Genomic DNA, 25940 nt, shown 5'->3' on the forward strand with positions numbered 1-25940 from the left:
AGAAAGGGATCACAGAGAAACTGAAAAAGAGGAGAGTGAGAGACAGAGGGTTTCAAGAGTAAGGGTAAGATGGAAAGACAGGAACAGAAGAAGTGAGAAGACAAAGATGAAAGTTTAAGGTGGAAAAGAATAAAGAAATTAAATGAGAGGAGGTAAAAGGAAAGATAACCAAATATTGTTTTAAAAGTATAAACATTGATACATTCCATCATATCTTCCCAGTAGAAAAGAGGGACCTCAAAAGGGCAAGTGGAAGTCTGGTAAGGGTGAGGGATCTCTGGATTGACTACAGATTGAAGAAGTTGGAGAACAACTGAAGACAGATTGCAGGCCAGGGTAGTTGTGTAATGTGTAGGAATGGAAGTTACAAGCACTTCCACATCCCCAGTATGAGCACAGTACAACAAAATAATTTTGCTATGTGCCCAGATGACAACCGTACACGTACATTCACTTGTCTAAAATTCCTTGATTAACCCACACCTTTTCTTTTCCAGGCATGGCTCACTTTTCTTGTTTTTGGCTAATGATGCACCCTCCTGCTCCCAGGGTAATTTCTGCTGTCTTTTAATTTCCTTTTGTTTCTCTTCCTCTTGAGAGTTACTCAGTTCCATCATATTCTACCAAAAAAGAAAAAAAGTGAGATAATAGTGAAGATCTTCACCTGAACTCAACTTCAGAACATGCATGAGAACAATACAGCCTGTACTTCAGTGTACATATTTGTTACACATAAAGGAAATGCCTTTGAGGAAAAATGAACTGAGTTACATAAAGCAGAAGTTATTTGACCTTACTGACACTGACCTTGGATTTGATTGGGACAGTGTTTAGAAAATTAACATGATTATACTGAACTTGTAACAAGGAAATTATGGAAGGGCATTTCCTCTCCAGAGAGTACAACATTTATTCAACACAGAAGCCATACGTGGTGCCAATCGGAAGATTGTCAGTACAGAAAGATAACGTGACATTCAAAACACGGTTACAAAATTCCTTGGGCTTCAAAGTTAAGCTTCAAAAACAAAGCTGGTCAATACACTTTCACTGGTGAGGTGTTTTTGAGGCATCCCATGGGAAGCAAAATGTGTATTTATTCACACGCTCCATTGCCTGAGAAATACAATAATTGAGTAGAATGTGGTCTTCAGTACTGAAATACAGTAATAAATTAAAGGTACTGTCTAGCATAGCCTTCAGGATGACAAATGCTCATCTCCTTCTGCATTAGAATGAAAAAAGAGAAGAAGCCACGCGGGGGCTCTGATTGAGAGTTTACCAATAACTACAAGCTAGACTTTTCTAGTCTCCCAGAAGTCAAAACATAGCTATTCTTGATTGCTGTCATGTACCAGGGATGTGCTCCTTACCCCCCGTCTGGCCTCCCTTTGCCTTGCAAAAGGGCCAGAACCATATAAAGGAGTCCTAAAACCCCTGTAACCAGCCATGGGAGGATCCCCCCAGCGCAGCTATTATGGTAGGTAGTCATAAGGCTGCCTCTTGAAGACTACCTCAAGACCTGGTGTAGGGGGTGTGCTGGGGTGGGTCCACAGCCCACAGAGTTGTAGAGAATCTGTGCAGCCCAAGGAGGCTACCAGAACTTTGTCAGGTTCCCAAGGCTGTCTCCACTGCCAAAAAAGATGTTTTTACAGCAGGATAGCAAATTCAAGTTAGCTATCTCACTGTAAAATCCTAATGGAGACAATCCACTATTTTTTACCTCAAAGTAGCTAGCTCAGGTCAAAGCCATGTGGGGTGATTAAAATGTTGAACTTGACAACCTCCAATGAAGTAAAAACAAAGTGTGCCGTGTCTCTATTAGAATTTTACAGCAAGCTCTTTTGCAGTAACCACACCCTGTTTTGGGCAGTGGAGACCATGGCCTAGTTGAATGTGTCAGGCTAGCCTTTTGTGGGCAATGGGTGCAGAAGGAGCCATGGGAGGATCATAGCCTGAACATTCCTGATTTATTTCCATCTTGCTTTAGAGAAAAGTCATCCCATGTTTTAAAGGAAAATTTTAGATTTCCTAGGCCTTCGCATGATAGTCAAAGTAGATTGAAATACAAGGGTGACATCTGCCTGCATCAGCCAAAGAAGAAGGGAAGCAATGAGGTGAGTAATGCTCACCAAAGACAGGGAGAGGACTGGGAACACACCATCTACTTTTAATGGGGAGCTGTGCAACTCCTGGCCCCTTTTACTTTAACCCTGCTCTTGTCTAAAGTAGGATGGTGGTAGCTTGCTTTGGGGTTTGGCTCTGTATTTATAATAATACATTTTATTTACACACTTTATAGTGCTTAGAGGCATATAACTGGGCACATTTTTATCAGTTAAAAGTGAACTACGCTTATTGAGAAGTGCTTTTAAAAGTAAGATAGGGTGCTTCATGAAACAAACTGCCTTTCATACCATTCTTAGACCCTACAGATCTTAAGGGAATGGTCTAACTCCACACTGAACATAGTTTTGCCTTTACTGCCCCGTTTTCATTACCTCCTAGTTTACACTCCAGTTCTGTCAGACACTCACCATTGTCCCATTTCCTTCAGTGACAGAGGAAGAAGTGGAGAGGGGTTCAGCAGAGCTTGAAGAAACAGTGAATGGAACTACAGTATCCTCAATTATCTTGCGCTCCTAAAGGAGAGGTGGGAGCAGGAAGGAGGAAGAGGAGAGATTTAAACATGAAGCTTGCCAAAGGAACATGGATAAGATCTTACTCCTGGGGGAATTCCGTGCCAAAATTAAAAATTCTGTGCCAAAAAATTAAGAATTCTGCAAAATTCTGCATATTTTATTTGTCAAAATGATACAATATAATCATGCCAGTTTCAATTATTTTGGTAATTTATTTCAAAATATCTGTCAGCAAGTATGTCAGTAACAATGCAGACCAAAAAAAAATATTCTGGAATTTTTTTTGACAAATAGATTCCTTAGTAGGCATATTAGTACAGAACTTTGAGTAATTCATTTAAATTACAATACAGAATTGTATTTCCTGCACCGGTGCAGGAAGCAGTGCAAAGGCTTGAGAGTGTCAGGGGCAATGGAGGAGGTAAGGGAGAGGGAAGGACCCTGGAGTGAACCAGGAGAGTTGTTGGGGGAGAATTACGGAACAGGTTTTTTGTGGGGGAGGGGCAGGATTCTTTGGGGGTTGGGGAGCCTCTCCCATGCAGACCCTGGCTGATCCGAAGCTTCTCCCATTCAGTCAGACACATCTGTCCCTGTCCCCACAGCCCCACTCGCCCATCCCCATGTGGCCATGCACCCCCACTCCCATTCCGTCCTAGGCTAAATGCGGTCACCCCACTAGCTCCTGAGCCCATGCCCCCGTCTGTCCTCCTCCACTAGCCATTCTGAATCCCAGTCTGTGACCCCCCCCAGCAGCCCCATGTGCCCCACTCTGTCCTAACCTGGCTCCATGGGCTAGGTGCTATGATGAACTTTTACTCCTGGGGGAATTCTGTGCCACTGTGTGCACACAGATTTCTTTTTCCCTCCACAGAAAATACATTCTGCCCCAGATGTGCTGTAGTTCCACCTTTTGCCCACCAGAGGCTGCAGTGGCATTAGAACAGCCTGCTGCATTCATGCTGTTAGCTGTTCTGGCACCAGAGTGGTCTCTGGTGGGAGAAAGGTGAAACAGCAGCACTTCTGGGGTAGAATGTATTTTCTGCAGAAAAAAATTAAATTCTGTGGGGCACACGAATTCTGTGCATGCGCAGTGGCACAGAATTCCCCCAGGAGTAAGATCTTCAAAAGCAAGAGTATAAAGTTAGGCTTAAAAATCCATATTTAGATCACTAGGTAAGTGGCCTGATCTTCAATGTTGCTGGACATGGAATACTAAGCTACTAGATTCAATATCAAATGGCAGGGTGTTTAATTGATAGGTGTGTATTCCGTAAGAAGTTTTTCCTTTATTCGGTTTTAAATTTGCTCCATGCCTCTAGTCATTTTCATTGCCTTTCTCTGCACACTATGTACTCATGTTGTATCTTTTTTTGAGATGGGTTAACCAGAGCTAGACCCTGTATTCTACGTGAGGATGTGTTACTATTTTATATAATGGCATTGTAATATTTTTCAGTATTATCTTCCATTTCATTCTTCAACTAGGACAGAATTATTATTATAGAATTACCTGAAGTTATTCCTTCCAATGTTCATTTCTTTAAGTTTGCCAACACTGAATTTCATCTGCCGTTGTGCTGCCTATTTGCCTATCTTTGCTAGGTCTCCAAAGTTCATCATAATTTTCTCTAGTGTACTTCAGCACCAGCCCCATTATATGAGTATGAATGCCAGTGTGTCCTGGGTGATAAACTGGGGAAGTCAAGACTGCTGCTGCTGGCCAAGTACATGCTTGTGTTTATTGATATGCGCATCCATATTGGGAATGCCTGTTAATGTCACCTTAACCTATTCTTCTGCCTCCTCTCTCCTACATTCCTATTTCAATTCATCTGTAGCATAGACAGATTTCCTAAAATAACATTTAATTATTTTCTAAGTAATGCACGGTGGCTAGACATTATGGTGATGGGTGCATGAGAAATGCACAGAGAGTTCAGAAAGATGCTTTACCTCTCATCAGGGTCATGAGTATGCCATTTACTACTCAAGCACGGATTATCCAATGTTAATCTGCCTAACTACTGTACATAAAAGTATGATTAGAAACATACAATGAATGTGACAAGACAACTTAAGAGACGTACACATTGTCCAAGCTAACTGCACCACTGAAACAGGACGAAGGATGACTTGAGCACAGGACAACACATGGGCATGGAAATTAAAAATAATTAAACTAACAGTGAGCTTCTGACATTTCCATTGCCGAGATGTAAATTCTCTCACATAAAGGATCATCGTAAATGGTTAGTCTCTAAGTGACAGTCCCACTAGCAAAAGACTTTAAAAATGCATAGAAGCAAGATACCCCTGCACTGGAACTGCAAGATCACTTCTTAAACTTGCTTCTTTTGAACATCATACCTCCTCATAGTATCTACGCTCCTCCTCTTCAACTTCTTTCTGTGCTTTTTCCCATTCTTCTTTCAGCTTGTCCTGCTCCTTCTGGTACCTCTCCTGTGCAGAATTTCAGTACAATCTATTTAATAGGAAACTTAATAGGGGGTTCTTTTTATCTGTTTCAATTCAATGGTTAAAAGACAGTATTTATGTTCTGCAGTATTTGCTATGTATCGGGAAACTGGACCCACTAGAAACTGGCTCATCAGAAAAGAGACATGCAATGTAAAAACAAGAACATGAACAAACTTCTCTCCCTTTCCCTCCCAACCCCCAGTCTCCCAGTTTTATGTTGTTTAGTACTATTAGCTTATTGTAAAGCACCAGGGATGCTTAAAGTGCTATAACAAGTCTGACTAGTTAGGAGTTTTCAAATACTAGATCAAAATGCAATTTATTTTCAGCATTTAAAAACAATCATAGCTTATGAAGAGCTGAAGAGTTCTGAAAAAAGCTATCAAAACACTCAAATATATTTAAAACATGGATTTTGCATTAGTCATTGGCTAAAATAGCTTCTGAATTTAACTGGCTTCGCAAATATTAGCTTTGGCACTAATCTAATAAAGATAAGCTGCTGCTAATACAATTTAATGAAAGATGAAAAACCATGTAGGCTCATATGATAAATAGACAATGTATAAGGTCGGAAGTGGATAAGATGATGATTAGCTGAGTCATGGTTTTCTTCCTGGATGGGATTATTTCTTGAGAATTGAATCTCCCCAGCCCTGCATGTGTTCTGAATCAAAAGAGAATCTCTCAAAGAGCTCTTTAAAATGCTGTGGTGTCAAAACTGTCTTATCTGTATTGGAACAGCAAAGTCACACTGTTTCCTCTGCAATTTGGTTGCAACCTCCTTCCTCCAAAATATTGTGCAAAACAAAGGTTAAAAATACTGAGAACACAAACCCCTGACCATAAGAAATTTGTTATTATCAATTTGATAACCAGGCAAACCATGCAATCAACTCCACCTAATATGATTTAATTTGGAATGGCATAAACAACAAATAGAAATAAAAATGTACGAGGTATAAAGAGACTAAGCTCAAGAATAAAATACTGGTCAAAAGCAATCCATTCTTAAATACGGAAATCTGCATTTTTATTACCTTCCACCTCAAGCTTCTCTCCTGGTGCAGGGGCACTACTATGGGTACCCGCATGGCCCCACAGTATGCCAACATTTTTATGCCTGACTTAGAACAAGGCTTCCTCAGCTCTCGTCCCCTAACACCCCTACTCTACTTGCATTACATTGATGACATCTTCATCATCTGGACCCATGGAAAAGAAGCCCTTGAGGAATTCCACCATGATTTCAACAATTTCCATTCCACCATCAACCTCAGCCTGGACCAGTCCACAAAAAAGATCCACTTCCTGGACACTACGGTGCTAATAAGCGATGGTCACATAAACACCTATACCGGAAACCTACTGACCGCGATGCTTACCTACATGCCTCCAGCTTTCATCCAGACCACATCCATTGTCTATAGCCAAGCTCTAAGATACAACCACATTTGCTCCAACTCCTCAGAGAGAAACACCTACAAGATCTCTATCATGCATTCTTACAACTACAATACCCACCTGCTGAGTGAAGAAACAGATTGACAGAGCCAGAAGAGTACCCAGAAGTCGCCTACTACAGGACAGGCCCAACAAAGAAAGTAACAGAACGACACTAGCTGTGACCTTCAGTCCCCAACTAAAACCTCTGTAGCACATCATCAAGGATCTACAACCTATCCTGAAGGACTATCCCTCACTCTCACAGATCTTGGGAGACAGCCCAGTCCTCGCTTACAGACACCCCCCACCCATCTGAATCAAATACTCACCAGCAACCAAACACCACACAACAAAAATACTAACCCAGGAACCTATCCTTGCAACAAAGCCCGTTGCCAACTCTGTCCATATATCTATTCAAGGGACACCATCATAGGACCTAATCACATCAGCCACACTACCAGAGGCTCATTCACCTGCACATCTACCAATGTGATAATATGCCAGCATGTGCCGGCAATGCCCCTCTGCCATGTACACTGGCCAAACTGGACAGTCTCTACACAAAAGAATAAATGGACACAAATCAGACGTCAAGAATTATAACATTCAAAAACCAGTCGGAGAACACTTCAACCTTCCTGGACACTCAATTACAGACCTAAAAGTCGCAATTCTTCGACAAAAAAGTTCAAAAACAGACTCCAATGAGAAACAGCAGAACTGGAATTAATCTGCAAACTGGACACCATTAATTTAAGATTGAATAAAGACTGGGAGTGGATGAGTCATTATACTAACTAAAAACTATTTCCCCATGTTAATTTTCCCCCTACTGTTACTCACTCCTTCTGGTCAACTGTTTGAAATGGGCTATCCTGATTTTCACTACAAAAGTGTTTTTTTTGTTTTTTCCCTCCTGCTGATAATAGCCCACCTTAATTGATTGGTCTTGTTAAGAGTTGGTATGGCAACTCCCATTTTTTCATGTTCTCTGTATATAGATAGATAGTTATCTTCCTACTGTATTTTCTACTGCATGTATCTGATGAAGTGGGCTTTAGCCCAAGAAAGCTTATACTCATATAAATTTATTAGTCTCTAAGGTGCCACAAGGACTCCTCGTTCTTTCTCCTGGTGCCATCATCCTTGCTAGGAAAGAGAATAAAAGGCTTCCTTGGAGCCAGTCAATGTTGCTTTCTTGGCTCACCGTTGAGTGAAATGAGGAAGTTTCAATTTCTCTCTTTCCAGATTGGAAAATAGTACCACTACAGTTCATTCAGCCAGGACAGCCCCTCAGAACTCTTACATTGCTTATTATACTACTAAGCTGTACAGAGAAAGTTTCCAGAAGCCACTTTATAATGGAGAAGTTTAGCTTGGTCTTCTTAAATTAGGACAACTGTAAACAACAATCTACAAAATCTAACAAAGTAATTGTTTGTAAACAGTGTTCTCATATGCACAGTCTTGAAAAAAAACTATCAAAGCAATTAATCAATACATAGTTTATGTTTTCTGTGCTTTAAATATAGACCTAATGTATGCTATGTATTTGGTGGCTATTCCTGAATCCCTGCACTAATGTTCTTGTTAAAAACAAGATAAAAGTGGAAGTGTGGTTTCTATTTTCTTTTACCATCTTACCAGCCAAGTATGGTGGTTCAGGGCACAGATAACTTATGACACAGTTTAGAACAGGGTGTGAAATCAGTGGAAAGCTGTATACGTGTGTGTACACAGGGATTTACTAGTTAGCCCCATCTCTAACAGTAAGTGTGATCTGGGCACAGAGCACATGCTGATTAGGAAAGGTCATTATGTATGGAACTGATTTACAAGTTCGCATATTGTACATAATCCTATTTGACAGAAGCAAAACATAACACTGAGAACTAAACCCATAAAAGAGTTAAGACTGTTGCCATTACAGATGTGGATAGCCATACATCAACTCACATTAAGCCATATGCTGTTTTACTTTTGTATTTTAAAAAACAGCATGCCTCTGAAAACAAATCCTATACTGAACAATGGCATGTTTTTGAATTAAACTAAAGAAAAGCAAACAATGCAAATGTATTTTTATGGATAATATGTTTTCATGAAGTATATATTTATCAAATTCTATCATTTAAAACTATGAGGCACGATAAGGTATTTCATAAACCAAAAAATCACTTTTAATTTATATCAATACATTTTACTCCTCTCCTTTACGAAATAAAATTAACTTACTCTCTCACATGCTTGACAAAACAATAAGTTTTTGCAAGCATTTTGCCACAAAATTAAGAATTAAATTATTAAATTATTCATTTCTGTTCTTTTTATAGATAAATTGAGAAGAAATATTTTAATACAGTAAATTTAAATATTGTTCACATTTTAACCAATTAAATTCTTTCATATGTTCAGTATTATCTACAAGCAATTTTAGGCTAATTTGATGAATATAAAATATTCAGATTTGAAATTAAATTAAAACAGTCAAAGTGAACTGTGCTGCTCAAGGTCTAACAAGAGTGATAATTCAACTGAAAAACAAGTAACCAATAGTAGGAATAAATTTAGTAGCACAAGTACTTGAAGCAAGCGTTCCTGTTCATGCTGCCATCTTTCCTGTCGCTTTCGTTCCTCTTCTGGATCCCAGGACCAGAAACTGAAACACTTAGATAAATTGAATGAGGTTATTAGGATCTCATAATATACATCACAAGACAATCCTAAAAAGTTGCACAATGTAGTCACTTAAGCTATTCTACCAATCAAGTGAAAATGTTAAACTACAAGTGGAATTCAGATTTATAATTGCTTCAATTTACAGTACTTCTCATCGGTATGCATCCGATGAATTGAACTGTAGCTCACAAAAGCTTATGCTCAAATAAATTTGTTAGTCTCTAAGTATTCCTTTTCTTTTTGCGGATACAGACTAACACGGCTGGTACTCTGAAACCAATACTACTCATGGTTAGCTAACAGTATTCCTAGCTACACCATCAATTGGAAATGGTTTTATTTCTGCAATATATACAAGTCACAGAAAAATCATTTGGTTTGCAAATAAGAACTAGGAAAACATTGGGTAGAACAGGACAACAGAAGAAATTGAGAAGAAATTCCAAGGGGCATTGATCTACTTATACAAATATACCAATTTAGTAAAGAAAAATAACCAAATGCTTATTTTTCCTGAAAATAATCCTCTAATGCCACAACTATCAAAATAAATTATCACAGAAGAACAATGTTTACATATTTCAGATCTTGGACACCATATCCAATCTCAAGTCTTGGCTTAAGTTATTATTTATACTACAACAACATCCACAGGCCCCAGTCAGATCAGGGTCCCATTATATGATGCGCTAAATTTTTTTCTTTAGAAGCTGAGGCCTTATGATGTAAAATATCTAATTACTCTACATTATGAGTCCTATGCATTCTCAAATGAAAAAAATAATGTCTATTTTCAGATGATGAGCAATACATGGAATACAGGATGCGCTGTGTTCAAATATATGTGGGTTTCCTTGAGGGATAATGGATTTTGATCTGTTGATCATTTCTTGTATGTAATAATTTCTTTGCAAGTAATCAGAAGGAGCATACAAGCAGTTACAGAGCCCTAGAGCTAATGGAATTATTCATTCTCAAAGTTAAGCATGTATGTAGGATCCAGACCAAAGTGAATCCACACATCATAATTCTGCATTTTTCCTAGTTAAGGGGAAAATTCTACTCTCAGTTTAGACCTGTGCAATTCCACTGATGCTGATGGGACTGCACAGGTGTAACTGAGGACAGAACTTAGCCCCATATTTGTTTAAAAGTGTATGAAGTGTTTTGGATCATATTTCTTTTCTTTCAGTTAAAAGAGCTGAGTTTTCTTCTTCCTATCTGAGTCTATTTTGGAAGGGTTTTCAAAAGAATCACTGATTTAGTTGTACCATCATGCAAATCTCTACACTAAACATACTACTATTTTGCTATTAAGAACAGTGCAAAGTTACTTACATTTGACTTGTCAATATTATCAGAATCTGCTGCAAAAAGAGAAAAACAAAAATTAATCCCCCAAAATATTAAGATTGTCAAATATGCTTTATCTTAATTTAAAATAAAAAGCCAAGTCACAACTGTATAAAGAGGAAACTATCAATTCAACTTTATAACAATACCTGCCCCACAACTAGCAGCAATGAGAAATTATGATTCAACAGATCAGAGAAATAGATTTTACCCTCCACCAACAAAAGTACTTTTGATATGGCTACAAAGAGCATAACATCAACAGTAGGTTCTAAGCTACCACTAGCTACTGACAACTAGTTTTGGTCAGAGTCATTAGCAGTGTCTGAAAAGAGTGTTATCAAATTTAATTTAACTTTTCCTTCACTATTCAATGTGGAGAAAGAAAAAAGCAGAGCAAAGGTAGGACATGTCAAGGTAAACACTATTCAAGTGTCACAGTTACCAAGAGAATCACTGCCATTTTCTATTAAGTGCCTTTGCGCTAAACTGCTTAAAAACAGATGTCAAGTAAAAATAAATTTAAAGGGAAATTATTATTTTGGTGTCTGAAACCAAAGCATTATATCTGTGTGTAATCCATCAGCTCTTTGCCAACTGTGCAACAGGAATAGGCACTTTCTATTAAAGCAGACAGCGGAATAAGTACCAGTGATCATCAGCTTTTGCCCCAGCATACATTTTAAAACACCTACTACTCAGTGCAGCGGGAAAGATGCAGCTACTCCCAGCGCATCATTTACCTGACTGTGAGAAAAACTGTGAGCGTCGCCAGGAGTTCCGAACCCTAAGCGGAACACTGGCACGGCTGGGTGACTCTAGAGTGGATGGCAGAATAGAAACAACACAAGAAATATGACACTCTGAAAAGAAAACTGATTACCACGTAGATGTGAACTCAGTGACCAAATGGATTTTTAAATTAATTCATTAATTGCTTTAAAGGGTTGTTGATCAAAGCTAGTTTGAGTTCCATTTTCCATGGTGATAAATTAAGAGGGTTTTTAGTTGAAATGCTATTAGTATTTACAAGCTGTTGGTGTGGTATACTTCATTTAAATGTCCTCTAACACACTGGTGTAATTAAAGACATTTTTCTCCCAGTCAGAATCCTACATTTTTTAATCTTATAAATTCATTATGAGCTTTTATATATCATACATGTTTAAGTTGTCTTGTATTGTTTGACTTTCTCAGCACCATCTATTCTATGTGGGCTCTAGAGCACGAAGAATTTCAACATTACTAAAAATGTTAATATCTACATTCTATAACTCAATGTATGGCTGTTCTCTTGTTTAGTTTAATTTAACACTTAAATTATATTATGAGTGAAAAATCTCCCAATTAATTACAAGTTCAATTTCTACTTCCACTCAGGGTTGTTTTATTTTCCACAACTGCCATCTAAAGCAATTTCAATCCAGAAAACAGCAAGAAGGGGGAGAAGTCTTTGCACTACTTATACACACACACCGTCAAAGCACATTTAACCAAAGGTTTCAGGGGACACTAGAAGGTCAGGTAATTCTTGGGGTTGCTTTATGATTTCTGTATAGTATATGTACTATATTGCACACACAATTAAAATCTGTACATCATGAGGATAAAATGCAAATTTTCATGATTTACAGCAACTTCAAATATTTGAGAGGTAAACTGAAGTGTGTGCCAGATCTATGCATTGTTTTCATTCACTTTAATGGGAGCCACACGTGAGCAGATGAGGACAGAACTTAGATCCAAACATTTTTCATCAAAGAGATTACTAAGCTATTTTCATCTTAGAACAGCAGTACTAGTAAAATATAATACCCTTAAATATAATATACCCTTTAACTCAGTGTCAGATATATAATAGGGCCATCCTGGTCTTCCTGACTCTTACCATACATCAGCTGTTGTATTTAAGGAAGGGAGTGATAATAGTGTAATTATCACCACAGAATTACGCTAACAATACTAATACAGAAGCAATTGTTTTGGTGAAAAATAATTATTTTCTTTTAAAAAGTCTGCTTACTTACCTTGCATAGTATTGGAGTTTTGAAATGGTGTGGCCCCCTTGTGTATTCCACTCAGGAGCGCATGTGCTCTATGAACCTGAGACTGGAAGATTTTTCATAAGCAGCGTCTGCTGGTCCTACCTGTGCCGCATCTTCACCTCTTTCTATTTCTATTCTCTCTACTGTGAAGAGCTTTAGATAAGGACTGAAGCACAGGGGAAGGAGTGCAGGTAGTGGAACATATGTAGGGACCACTATCTTGAAGAACTCCAGTTACTGTCCACCAAATGCATCCGATGAAGTGAGCTGTAGCTCACAAAAGCTTATGCTCTAATAAATTTGTTAGTCTCTAAAGTGCCACAAGTACTCCTTTTCTTTGTACCAGGTAAGTAACTGGACTTTCTTCGAGTGATGGTCCCTGTGTGCACTATTCTGCAGAAGGATGTGTCTACAGAGAAGCTTGTGCCAGGGCCAAGGTATGCACAGAGCCCCATGTTGCCACTTTACAGGTTTCCAGAAGGGGAACATCATGAAGTGAAGCTACTATAGTGCCTGGGCTCTGATTGAGTGGGCTCTCACACACTTGTGAGGGGTCATTGTCAAGTCATAGCAAAGCAGGATGCATCCTGAAATCTGTCTTTGCTTCCTCTCTCATACATTCAGTAAAAAGAGAGAGAGTTAATGAGATTCCCTGAAGGATTTTGTCCTCTGCAGGTAAAATACTAAGGCTGGATTGACATCCAGAGTGTAGCTTCTCTGGCAGCATGGTACTTTGGACTGAAGACAGGTAGGTGGATGACCCACTTCAGATGGAATTCCAGACTTCTGGAATTAACCAAGGAAAACCTTATCCTTGAGGAAGAACCATAGAGAAAGGATCCACCAGAAGGGTACCCAGCTTATCTGCTCTTCTGGCTGAGATAACTGCAACCAGAAACACAACCTTCATAGACAGATGAGCAAGGAACATGAAGTTAAAGGTTTGAATGGAGACTTTGTTAACGCTGACAGGACTAGATTGGAGATCCCATTGGGGTAGGCTTCAGTACTGGAGGAAAGATTCTGACAAGTCCCTTCAGAAACCTTACTGTAGCAGTATGGGCAAAGACTGAATGGTTGTCCACCAGAGGATAAAAGGTGCTAATGACTGCCACATTTACTGCCAGGTTTGGTAACTTTGAAGCTGAGCCTAGAGGGGAATTCTCTGTGTTTTAATCTTTTTATCACCCTGTAGAGTTACCTTCCATCCTGATCTCACAGAGGTGTTTTTAAAAAATTTCTTTATAATAAAATTCTTTTAAGAACCTGATGGATTTTAGTGTCTTAAAGATAAAGAGTCTGGTCTGTACTTACATTAAAGGCAATTGGTTGACATATTATTCTCAAGCCTCCGCAGGAAAGGGGTGAAGGGACTTGGGGATATATTTGGGGGAAATAGGGCCTCCAAGTGGTCCTTTTTCTGAATTTTTGTCTAAACCACCCGTTGGTGGCAGCAATACCGTCCAAGGACAAGGAAAGGATTTGTGCCTTGGGGAAGTTTTTAACCTAAACTGGTAGAAATAAGCTTCGGGGGTCTTTCATGCAGGTCCCCACATCTGTATCCCAGAGTTCAGAGTGGGGAAGGAACCCTGACATGACCCCCAGCTGCTCAGGAGCAGAAGCCCAGACATTTCTTGGTCTCTTGAGATGCAAAGAGATCCCACAACAAGAATCTCCTCTGTTGAAAGATGCATTGTATCACCAGGTCAGGTGGCTCCCACTTGTGGTCTGTGGAAAAATGTCTGCTGAGGGTTTCTAACAGAGCGTTCTGCACTCCTGGATGGTGCATGCTGAGAGGATTAGTCCTCAAGGGAATGTAACGATTCATCTGTTTTCTCACTGAATAGGTTATTTTCCTTGAAAGGCAAATCCTTCATGGTGGATTGAACTGTGGGAGTTCTGGGAGGACTGGAACTAGGAACCCCATCTCATAACCAAAGATGTTGCCATTTAGTGGGAAGTATCTTCTGAGTCCACCACTCACTTAGATGATACAAAAATATTTCTTCTCCATTCTTTTTGGAGTAGGAGTGCTAAGTGTCTGGAGAATTGCAGACTATCTTGGCAGGTTCTAAGATGGCCTTATTGATTGGCAGTGCCACTTTATTAGGACCCACACTGTGGAGGATATCCAATAACTTGTGAGGAGTTTCTTGTATTTCCTCCAGGGGCATCTAGCGCATATCTGCAATTCTCCTCAGGAGAAGATCTTGGAATTGTCTCTTGTTACCCAGTGGTGATGTGACCACCTCATCTGGTGAGGACAATGATAATCCAGTAGGGACAACTGGCTCCACCTGGTTGATCCTCTTCCTCAGAGTGCTCCTGAGTGGGCTGAGGTTCTTTTTCATGAGGGGATGCCTGTCTCAACTCCCATTCTGTCCATCTGTATTCCGGATGTCTCATACATAGATCCCAAGGACCCCAAGTCCAATGTGAGTGGTTATAGGGGTAAAACAGTGATCTCCATAGAGAAAATTGCCAGTGTCCTTGGGCCACATAGTGTCTCTTCTGTGGGAGTGGGAAAGTGCCCATAAGATTTCTGAGTCTTTATCAGGGCTGACTTCACTTGTCTTGATAAGGCTGATGAAACTCTCTCACTGATCTCAGATTCATCATAGTAATACAAGGCCCTTGTGTCGATGGGCAGTGCCATTAGTCTTGGTGGTCTTACTATGACTTGGCTGGTTGATGGTGTCACAGAACCAATACTATGCTCCCTAACACACCAGTACTGGGGCATGGAATCTCACCTGATATTGAGGATGTTGGAGAGGAGGTCTTCCTGAATGAACATTTAGAGGGGGATTTCTCATATTTCTTGTGAGAATGTTTGCTCACTCTCCTCAGGTCTGCCTTGTTTGTTAGAGCCCTCAGCTCTGCTCCCAGCATAGTCCCAGAGCCCAGGGCAATCATGTTCAAAGAGGAACTTTTTGGTGCTTCTGCTCAATGTAGGGTGACCAAATAGCAAGTGTGAAAAATCGGGACATGGGGTGGGAGGTAATAGGTCCCTATATAAGAAAAAACCCTGAATATCGGGACTGTCCTTATAAAATCGGGACATCTGGTCACCCTAGCTCAATGTACAGTGTGGGGGTCAGAAAAGCTACGGTCAGACTGGGGTCTCATTAAACAATCCACCAGAAATTTTCTAAGCCTGAATTCATGGGATTGATGGATTGTTCAAGGGAATGACCAGCACACATTGCCCTTGGAGGGGATATGAGCTTCACTGAGGCTATATACACAAATATCGTGATCATCACAGACTGGGAAGGCCCTGGGCCAGACCACAGAGATTTTGAATCCTGGATGGTGCTTGGGCATCGTAGCCACCCCAGGAGGGTGTCAGTGGGCCCCTGGCTCTATTAAAACTACACTTGCTATTGAATGAACTATCTAAGACAGGTAAACTATATACAATTATCTACAAATAAAAAATAAATGCTAGCTAAAGTTGCGAATGCTGAAGAAGTACAGTCACAGATCATGAGCAGTAGAAAAAAACTGGAAAAGTGGCTGGTCTAAACTGCCCCTTATGCCTTCAGTTGGGAGCATGAGGAGTAGAAGGCATGGGGCAGGGACCAATGGACACTGCAAGTGAAAAATATTCCAGTCTCATACACATGGAGCACACACGCACCTTGAGTGGAATACGCATAGAGATCATTACTTGAAGAACCGTAGGTCAAAGGACAGCTATTTTTCTTTTGACCCTTCTAACAAATGTTTAAATACTACCCAGTTAAATTTCTACAATGCTACAGAATACTCCTGTTTTCTTTTGCCTACCTTGTTGATCAGAGTTCTGCAGAATAACTTGGCTGGTCTCAGGTACTTTCTTCAAAAATGGAAATAATATAACCCCTTCTTGTTCTGGAGCACTTGACTTCACTACCTACCCAATTATTTAAGAACAGGCATTAACATCCAGAAAGCACTATGTCTGACTGAATAAAATGCTAGCATACAGAATTAATGAGGTCCTAATTCCACTATATGTTGTTTTTTCACATATTTTCTGAATCAAGTTTATGATGCTAAACTTCTACTTACATCACTTTTGTGTAATTTTGTAATATTTAAATTCTGGATTATTTTTTATTGTTTACTGCCCCCCCCATGTGATATTAGCACTTCCCTAAATACCAAGACTGCTACTAGTCCAAAGATATGCAGTGATATAGATTTCCTCACAGCAGAATCCTGTCAGACACAATCACTGTCTCAACCACATGCACTCACTGAACATTTCAAGAAGGCTTTAAGGGCAAACTTCTTTCTTTTACATTCTTCAGGTATTCTGCTTTCCTTATGCACAGAAACACAAGAACTTCAGGTCTGATTCTCTGGTCTGCTCTAGCCACTTTTCTGCTCGGGACAGGTGGTGCAGAATCAGGGAGTTGCAACTGAATTGAGTCGTGAGTCTGAAAACACTTACTATAGGGTGCACTGTTCAAAATCATAATTAGTCCCATTAACTTTAACTGGCCTGCTTGCAACAGAAAATACCATGTTTGCAGCATTTGCAAGCTTGGACTTCTGGTTTAGTGCATCTAGGAATACCAAAGTTTAGTTCTTCCATGTGGAAGAAAGAGGAAAATTTTGTACTAAAACAATGATTCAAGATTGTTCACTAACAGGCTGCTTCGATTAAATTCCTAGTTTAGTATTACATAAGGCAAAGTAAAACCTAGCTCATTAACACTGAAAGCACTTGCATGGCAGGTCCTTTTCTCTCCCCCTCCCATGCTCTTCTGTCACACTACCTTCTGTGTAACTAGGATCTCTGCTTCCTTCTGTTGTTCTGTCTCAGGTTTCTTCAGATCTTTATCTTTTGAAGCTGCTTCTTCAGAATGGGTGCTAAGCGGGAACTCCACGGTGGACACAGCAGGATGCGCACAAGTAACAGTTGTCTTGAATTGTTTCTGCTCTGCACCTAATCCACACAACACAAGAAAATATTTTTTTCAGCACGACATAAAAAAAATTAGAAAAATCCCAGCTATGTAAGAATTGCAAAGTTTTAAGAATGCCTTTTTGTTAGGGAAGGGGAAAGAGAGGGATAAAATAAAAGGAAACTCTGATCTTTCCTTGCTGGGACTGTGGAATGGGGTTGGAAACTTGATTACCTGTGCTGAAAACATTCCTCAGAGTAAGCAGAACTTATTCTCTCAAAGAGACAGACATTAGGTCTGTACTCAAAGGAGGATATTGCAGCTCAAACTGTCTCATTATCAACAGTGGATGGCATCTCAGATTTACCTATTTTTTCACTAAAACAAGAAAGTGCACTGTCTTTGCTTTCCCAGTGCCTATGCATGGCTGAGACAGAGAGATGGATGGCTGAGGCTCAGTTCACATAAAACATTGATGATGATGGCTGTTTGGGGAAAGGATCTATATAGAATGGCAGGGGGAGGCTGTACAGCCTTCAGAATGATACAGTAGAATCACAGAGTTATGAACACTTTGGGAATGGAAGTTTCATAACTCTAAACAAAATGTCATGGTTGTTCTTTCAGAAGTTTACAACTGAACATTGGCTTAATACAGCTTTAAAACTTTACTATGCAGAAGAAAAATGGTGCTTTTAACCATTGTGACAGGGCAAGGCCAGATGGCTATAGAAAAGTAGTGGAAGATAGATATATTAGCTCCAGGCTAAACAAATCCCTGGTACCAGGTTAAGTGAAATGGCAGCTGCTCCAGGTCAATTAAGACACCTGGGGCCAATTAAGAACTTTCCAGAAGGCAGGGAGAATACTATGTTGATTGGGACATCTGAAGCCAATCAGGGGCTGGCTGAACCTAGTTAAAAGCCTCCCAGTTAGTCAGGTGGGTGTGCATGTCAGGAGCTGTGGGAAGAAGTTGCGCTGTTGGAGAGGCTGAGTAGTACACACCATATCAGGCACAAGGAAGGAGGCCCTGAGCTAAGGGTGAAGCGGAGCTTGAGGAAGTGAGGGCTGCTGTGGGGAACGTAGCCCAGGGAATTGTACATGTCATGTTTCTAAAAGGTCAGCTACAATAGCTGATACTATTAGGGTCCCTGGGCTGGAGCCTGGAGTAGAGAGTGGGCCCGGGCTCCCCCCCAACCTTTGCCCTCTGTTTAATCACTGAGACTGGGAGACAACAGAGACTGTGCAAGGAAGGATAACTTCTCCTCACCTCCCTCGCTGGCTTATGATGAAAATGGCTCAGTAGACTGTGACCCTTGTCTCTAGAGAAAGAAGGGTTACGTGGAGGGTCACAGTGAGCCTCTGAGGCTAGCAAAATCCTCCAGGAAACACTGGACCCACGGAGGCAAGGACAGAGCTTTGTCACACCATCTTAATTTAAATTAAACAAAACACAAACTGTTTCCTTACCTTGTCAAATCTTTTTTTAGTAAACACAGTATGTACTGTATTTGCTTTTTTTTTTTCCTAGTCTCTGCTGCTGCCTGATTGTATACTTCCAGTTCCAAATGAGGTGTGTATTTGGCTCATCTGTTCATAACTCTGAGGTTCTACTGTACACAATTTAGGGGATACCTTTGGATCCCCAGTTACTCCTGAAGTCCAAAGGGATTTAAGGGAGGGGCAAAAGAACTCTTTTCACCTACACTTGGTATGGCTATTTCTCTCAGATTTGGACCGTGGCACATTTACCTTCAGCCTTTGTTACCTCCAGATTAGATCATTAATAAAATGAACTTCACTGGGCTACCATCAGAGATAACTTGGAAACTTCCACTGGTGCAGAATTTGGCCTTCCGATTGTTCAATCTCTGGTGCGTTACACTAATGCACTGCAGGCGCTACATTGGCTGCCAGGTGCAATTCAAGATGTTGATATTAACCTTGACTGGGATTATCTACCTGAAAGCCTAAGCTCTCTTTTTCCCCTCCCTGTGCATCACGAAAGCATCTGAGAATCCTTATGAATCCTTGCTAATAGTCCCTGCATTTGAACAGCTAGGAGTTGGAGGCAGAGGGTTCTCAGTGGAGGGCAGAATGTGCTTCTTTCATTGAGATGATGGAGCTCAAATTGGTTAACCTTCAGGATGTGATGAAAAGCTCCAATGGTTAGTCATGCTTTTGGCCTGAAGGATGGGAAGGGTATATTTATACTCTTACTACAGGAAAGTATGTCATTTACAAACAATATGAGGTAGATATTTCAGTATGTACCTGCACCAAGATAAACGGTGATCGGCACATTTTAGAAATTGAAAAATATGTTAACATGATCTTATTATGAATAAGCAGTAAACAAAAGATATGTTGGAATGTAAATTGCTTTTTAGCAACATTACTATTAGGGAAAAGTAGCATCATAATTTTACAACGGTCTGACCAGGAACCATATGAAAAGCCTTAATAGAATGTCAAGGATGAGTGCAATGTTGTTGATGCCATACATATATATTTATGAACCTGTAGAAAGATTGGCTTGAATTGCCTCTTGATCTATTTTCCCTCTTCCTTCAATGTATAGCATAACTTCCTGTGGGGTATAATACTTTGGTTTCATTTCAGTTGTTGGGTTTAGAGTGCAAGTGGTGTTGGTGGCTTGTGATCTACAGAAGGTCAGACTAGATGATACAGTAGTCCCTTCTGGCCTTAAACTCTATGAAAAAAATATCATTTCTTGAACCAAAACCATTATTGCATTATCACTAGTTTCTACTTTTAATATGTTCTGGGCATGCTGCATTTAATCTAGAGTTATTCATATAAAGATATGTAAGATACAAAATGGACATAATAGGCATCAGATAGATTTGAAAACAATGTAATTATACCATTTCCGGATAAATACAAAAAGAAAAGGAGTACTTGTGGCACCTTAAAGACTAACAAATTTATTTGAGCATAAGCTTTCGTGAGCTACAGCTCACCTCATCGGATGCATTCAGTGGAAAATACAGTGGGGAGATTTATATACACACACACACAGAACATGAAACAATGGGTTTTATCATACACACTTTAAGGAGAGTGATCACTTAAGATGAGTTATTACCAGCAGGAAGGGGGGGGGGGGAAAGAGGAGGAAAACCTTTTCCTCTACCAATGTGATATATGCCATCATGTGCCAGCAATGCCCCTCTGCCATGTACATTGGTCAAACTGGACAGTCTCTACGTAAAAGAATAAATGGACACAAATCAGACGTCAAGAATTATAACATTCAAAAACCAGTCGGAAAACACTTCAATTTCTCCGGTCACTCGATTACAGACCTGAGAGTGGCTATCCTTCAACAAAAAAACTTCAGAAACAGACTCCAATGAGAGACTGCTGAATTGGAATTAATTTGCAAACTGGATACAATTAACTTAGGCTTGAATAGAGACTGGGAGTCAATGGGTCATTACACAAAGTAAAACTATTTCCCCATGTTATTTCTCCCCCCACCCCACCCCCCACTGTTCCTCAGATGTTCTTGTTAACTGCTGGAAATGGCCCACCTTGATTATCACCATAAAAGGTTTTCCTCCTCTTCCCCCCCCCCCACTGGTAATAGCTCATCTTAAGTGATCACTCTCCTTACAGTGTGTATGATAAAACCCATTGTTTCATGTTCTCTGTGTGTGTATATATAAATCTCCCCACTGTATTTTCCACTGAATGCATCTGATGAAGTGAGCTGTAGCTCACAAAAGCTTATGCTCAAATAAGTTTGTTAGTCTCTAAGGTGCCACAAGTACTCCTTTTCTTTTTGCAAATACAGACTAACTCGGCTGCTACTCTGAAACCGGATAAATACAAGCTCAGCAATTTCTCATGAAACCTCTAGATGTCACTGTGAATGCACTCTTCTTTAGCATTTAGAAGGGAGGAAGAGAAAAATCCACAGCACAATGGATTTGTAGGAGAATATCACCAGGCTAAAGCAGTTTTGCAGCAACAAACCTGGTGAAGCAAACCCCAAATTCATCATTTCTGGCATTCCAGCATCAGTTTCATCTTTTTGGTTGGCTGCTTTAACTTCTTCAGTGAAGGAGGCCTGCAGAGAACAATTTCATTGAAATAAAATGGCTAGAGCAAAAATACAGTTTCAGTCATTTCCATTTTGTAGTACTGGCTTCCTCTTTGTAATGCTTTTGAATTGAGCCCAACAGGGGCAAAGCACTGAAGAGTGAGTTTATGAACAGCATGGACTGTTTTTGAGTTACTTAGCCTTAATTTCCTCTGCTAATCACATATCTTCTAAATGCTCACTATCATCCACTACTGTTGATAATGGCCTTGGAGCAGTCTGTAAAAAACAAAAAATGGAAAATATCTAGAGTTGAGTTAGTTGGAGTGGAATATACATTCGACTCTATGAAATAACCTGTAGCTCATTTGATGAATTTATTAATGAATCTGCAAAACTCTCTAGGTATAAACATTGGCAAAACAAATGAAGTATTTCCCTTATCCTAATGCTGCACAAATACTGTATTTGTCTAAATGGAACTTCCCATGGTTATCATCAAAAGGCGTGAAGCACTTGGCACATTATTAAGAGAGGATTGACAAATATGATAAAACCATATCAAGCCAGTAATCCTAATTACTGCAAAAGACAACTTCCTAAACTAGGGCAAATCTCATTGCAGGAACAAACCCAAACAGTCAAAAGAACGACAGCGACACAGCTACATTATTTAACATGCTTCCACTTTATCTATAAATATATTTAATTTCCCCACTACATGGGGCAAGAAAAACTGCAATATATCGATTATACATCTGAGCAATATTTCTAGTATGTAATAAAGAATAAACAGAGATATTCCGTACAACAAAAAGATAAGATGCTCTTTTTAGAAACGTACTTTACAAGATTATTGGTCTATTATGAACCCAGATTTTTCCCCATCCCAATCAAAATGCACAAGAGGAAACTTCATTAGATTCCCTCTCAAAGATCCCCCTACATTGTGCTCTTATGGGGCAGGGTTTGCATCTCTCCTCCCTCACAAAAGCTATGCCTAGTTGCCAGATCCCAGAGAATCCCTACGAGTCCAGGGCCACCAATCCCTGCATCAGCAGAGTGAAAGCTTTAGATCCACTACAGAGGCCTCTCCCACTTGAGCTAATAGAATATCAGTAGTAGACTGTTATCTTCTATGTGGACCAATCACTCAGAGTAGGATGAGGACACATTTTGCCAGTGGGTTTCACAGACATTTGCAGACAGATGAGTAATGCTGGGACTCAGGAATCATGAGTCTATTTCATGAGTCCCAGCATTTTCCCACTATTTTCATGAGTCTATTGTGCAGGAAAGTCTGCTCTATACTTTACACATTTTTTGCCACCATGCACCAGTCTGCAGTTTCTCCTCCCTACCCTGTTCCCCCTGCGCTCCTGTCTCCAGCATGTTTTCACCCTTCACATATCACTCCCCCCAAGCCTGTCCCTGAACCCTTTGCAATTGAGGCAGGAAACTTTCTCCTTCTCCACCATGCCTGTGTGCTGGGGTCTCCTTTGCTCTTAGTTCTGGCTCCTAGCATCATAGCAGCAAGGAAGAGCAATTGAAGGAAAAGCCCATCCCCAGCCCAATGCTACAGCATGCTCAGTCAACTCTGTGGGAGTGGAGCATGCTCACTGGAGAAAGTATTTGGAGAATTTTGCTGCCAGCCTCTAACAAACTTCTATGAGCATATGGGAACAGCAATTTTCAGCAGTTTATAACTTGGCAAATTTGGATGGATTTTCGTGGGGAAATCAACAGGCCACCTCTGACCCGAGCACAATCCCTGTGCTCCAAAACATGAGGTTCTCAGTGAAACTCTTGTTAAAATTGTTTTGCTAATATTAAAAGAATATATTTTTCCTCTAGCCTCACTCTTGGGAACTGCTGACCTGCTTTAACTGAAGCTTTGCAAAATAATTTCAGCCTGAAGCAGGCATCCAGCATGGAAAATTTCAATGTGAACTGTTAAACTTTGGCAAAGTTATAAACAGCTGAAAACGGTATTCTTATGGAAAGTGTTAGACAACCATAACTGTAAGAGTCACTGCCAGTTCCACCTATAATCTTTCCATTCAAGTAAGAAACAGATTGAATTGGTGACAGAGAAGATTTCTTCATTCTGAGCGATGGTATTGACAAGGACACTATTTATTGCAACGCTTTAAAAATGGAGAAAAGAACTATGTGGTGCAGAGAAACTAACTTTTGTAATGGTGTTCAGCTGATGTCATCTGTTCATGCTTGTGAGACTTAATTCTCTTCAGCTGCTGAACAATGAAATATCTGCAACATCAAGCTAAATAATACTGCAAATTGAAAGATGTTTTAGAAAAAAAGAAGATACATACTACTAGTCGTGTTCAATGGAAAGAAACCCTGTATTTCTGACATTCTGTATGATGCTAAATAATTTAAGGTATTTCACTATTATGTTACTGTATTTTTTTCACATGGACATTACATCTTGTATTAGAAATTCTTGAATCATTAACACAATTAATGTCCCTCCCTTTATGCTGTATATTATGCCATATTTCATACATCTGACAAACATATTTTTATCATAAGCCATTCCATGTTGTCACTAGGTATGAAACTGAAGCAATCTTAAAATATGCCAATATATTCCACTGTATCTAAAGTAGTATTCTATACACTGTATTTTGACCTGAATGTGAAAATTTATAACTAGCTCTCAAGTAAGTCATGGTTTTCATTTATCTTGCAATGGGTACCATCTAGGCAATGCTCTCTGCACCACTTACGCACAACTTTAGTCAAGTGTGGGCTGGCAAAATTGCCATGCAGGATGGCCTCAAAGCAGGCACTGAATAGGCCAGCACAGGAAGGAGTCACCGTAGATGCACAGGAAGAGAGGCCATTGGGCAAGTATTTATTCCAAGCCAGTGACAAAAAACCCCTCCGAGAGGAGACGTAGAGGAGCTGACTCCACTAGCCGCTGTAGCTGGGGCATGCTGCATCTCTGCACCCTACCTGTGCGTTGGAATGATGATTCTATCCCAGCAGAGTTCTCCAAGACAGGTGAATTCATTCAGCAAGTAAGGTTTTTACACTATGTCTGCATGTACATATAGTTGAACAGTAGTTAAAACAGTACAGCAGTTAAAGTTAGTCACCCTTGAGTTAAAAAGTTCTGGGTGAGGCTGGAAAGCTATTTTTATTTTAGCTTAATTTGCAGTTGTGAATGAGCCAGTAATATGAGCTAACCAACTTCTCAGTCCTGCTTAACCAAGTCATACATTTCATGAAGAGAATTGAGCAACTGGTTAATTAATGTCCATTTGTGACTAAAATAAACTAATTCATTTTCTCTTTGTGACAGACAGGACTACTATCTGGCTAACTAGGATTTCAAACCATGTATGCTTTTATCTGTGGCCATATTGGTCAGCAACAACTAACCATATCACCTGTCCCCATAGCAGAAACATTTGTTTGTAAGAGAGTAAAAAACATACGAATCCACTTCAGTTTACATAACCAAATCTAGGAAAGAATCTAATTGAGTTGACTAAGCTACTGGGAGAACCTAAAACCAAAAAAATTACAGTACAGTTTTATTTATTCCTAATATAAATTAACTCAAACTACATATTAACTTACTGCTGCTAGTGCACAATGGCAATTAAAATACCAATATTGCAAATTTAATGAAATGCAGCAAAACAAGCTGGCTGGAGCCAGCAAGAATGCAGAGATATTCTAAAGGAATATCCAGGAGTATTAAAAAGCAATGGGTTTTACTGAAAATTGAACTCTAAATGAGTTAGCTGCAGTGGATCTCAACAGCAATAAAGCTAGTATTAGCTCAAATGCTTTTATCCTACTATGACTGCAGTTTTAAACATATAATTATGTTCCAAATGGAATTCTGACAGCTTTGTCACACCTTAAAAGCACAACCTTAAAATACATACATTGCAGTATTTTAATCAAAACAAAGCTTTCATAGTACTAATGAAATTGAGCAGGAAACAATGACATGAGCAGGGTCTAACATAGGTAGGTGCCTTGCATGCCATGACAGTTCAGCACCATTGCTATAACACTGCTGTGACATCCCTCCTTTTCTAAATCCTGAGCCTCTTTTGCTTGCAGCCACCCAACCCAGTACTCTAATCAAGTCAGATATTACCACCTAGGATCAGTCACTGGATGGGAAACCACCAAGGAAAGCCAAACATAGGCATTTCTTCTTCCAAATCACATTAGGGGACACCATCAGCTGGAGATGTGATTTGCATAATAACTGTCAGTTCTGCAGAATTGTGCAAATTCTGCATGTGCTTTTCATGATGAGTCACAAAGAGGATTTCCT

The 25940-nt window shown here is 39.8% G+C and overlaps 1 protein-coding gene across 11 annotated transcripts in view; it reads right to left on the reverse strand.

Moving 5' to 3' along the window:
* Nucleotides 1-25940, reverse strand: part of LIMCH1 (LIM and calponin homology domains 1) — a 305875-nt gene that overhangs the window by 26960 nt on the left and 252975 nt on the right. For 7 of the 11 annotated variants that reach the window (XM_038400177.2, XM_038400184.2, XM_043513922.1 and 4 more), the window contains 8 exons: nucleotides 21547-21640; nucleotides 17416-17585; nucleotides 16439-16544; nucleotides 10587-10615; nucleotides 9153-9236; nucleotides 5010-5102; nucleotides 2538-2642; nucleotides 484-620 (listed from right to left, as the gene is read on the reverse strand). In XM_038400177.2, coding sequence (XP_038256105.1) covers nucleotides 484-620; nucleotides 2538-2642; nucleotides 5010-5102; nucleotides 9153-9236; nucleotides 10587-10615; nucleotides 16439-16544; nucleotides 17416-17585; nucleotides 21547-21640 — 818 coding nt within the window. Of the gene's footprint in view, nucleotides 1-483; nucleotides 621-2537; nucleotides 2643-5009; nucleotides 5103-9152; nucleotides 9237-10586; nucleotides 10616-11344; nucleotides 11420-16438; nucleotides 16545-17415; nucleotides 17586-21546; nucleotides 21641-25940 lie in introns of all 11 variants that reach the window. The other 4 variants (XM_038400172.2, XM_038400169.2, XM_038400176.2 and 1 more) reach the window with 2 other exon arrangements.

Source organism: Dermochelys coriacea, chromosome 4 (assembly GCF_009764565.3).
Source record: "Dermochelys coriacea isolate rDerCor1 chromosome 4, rDerCor1.pri.v4, whole genome shotgun sequence".
Taxonomy (NCBI): domain Eukaryota; kingdom Metazoa; phylum Chordata; order Testudines; family Dermochelyidae; genus Dermochelys; species Dermochelys coriacea.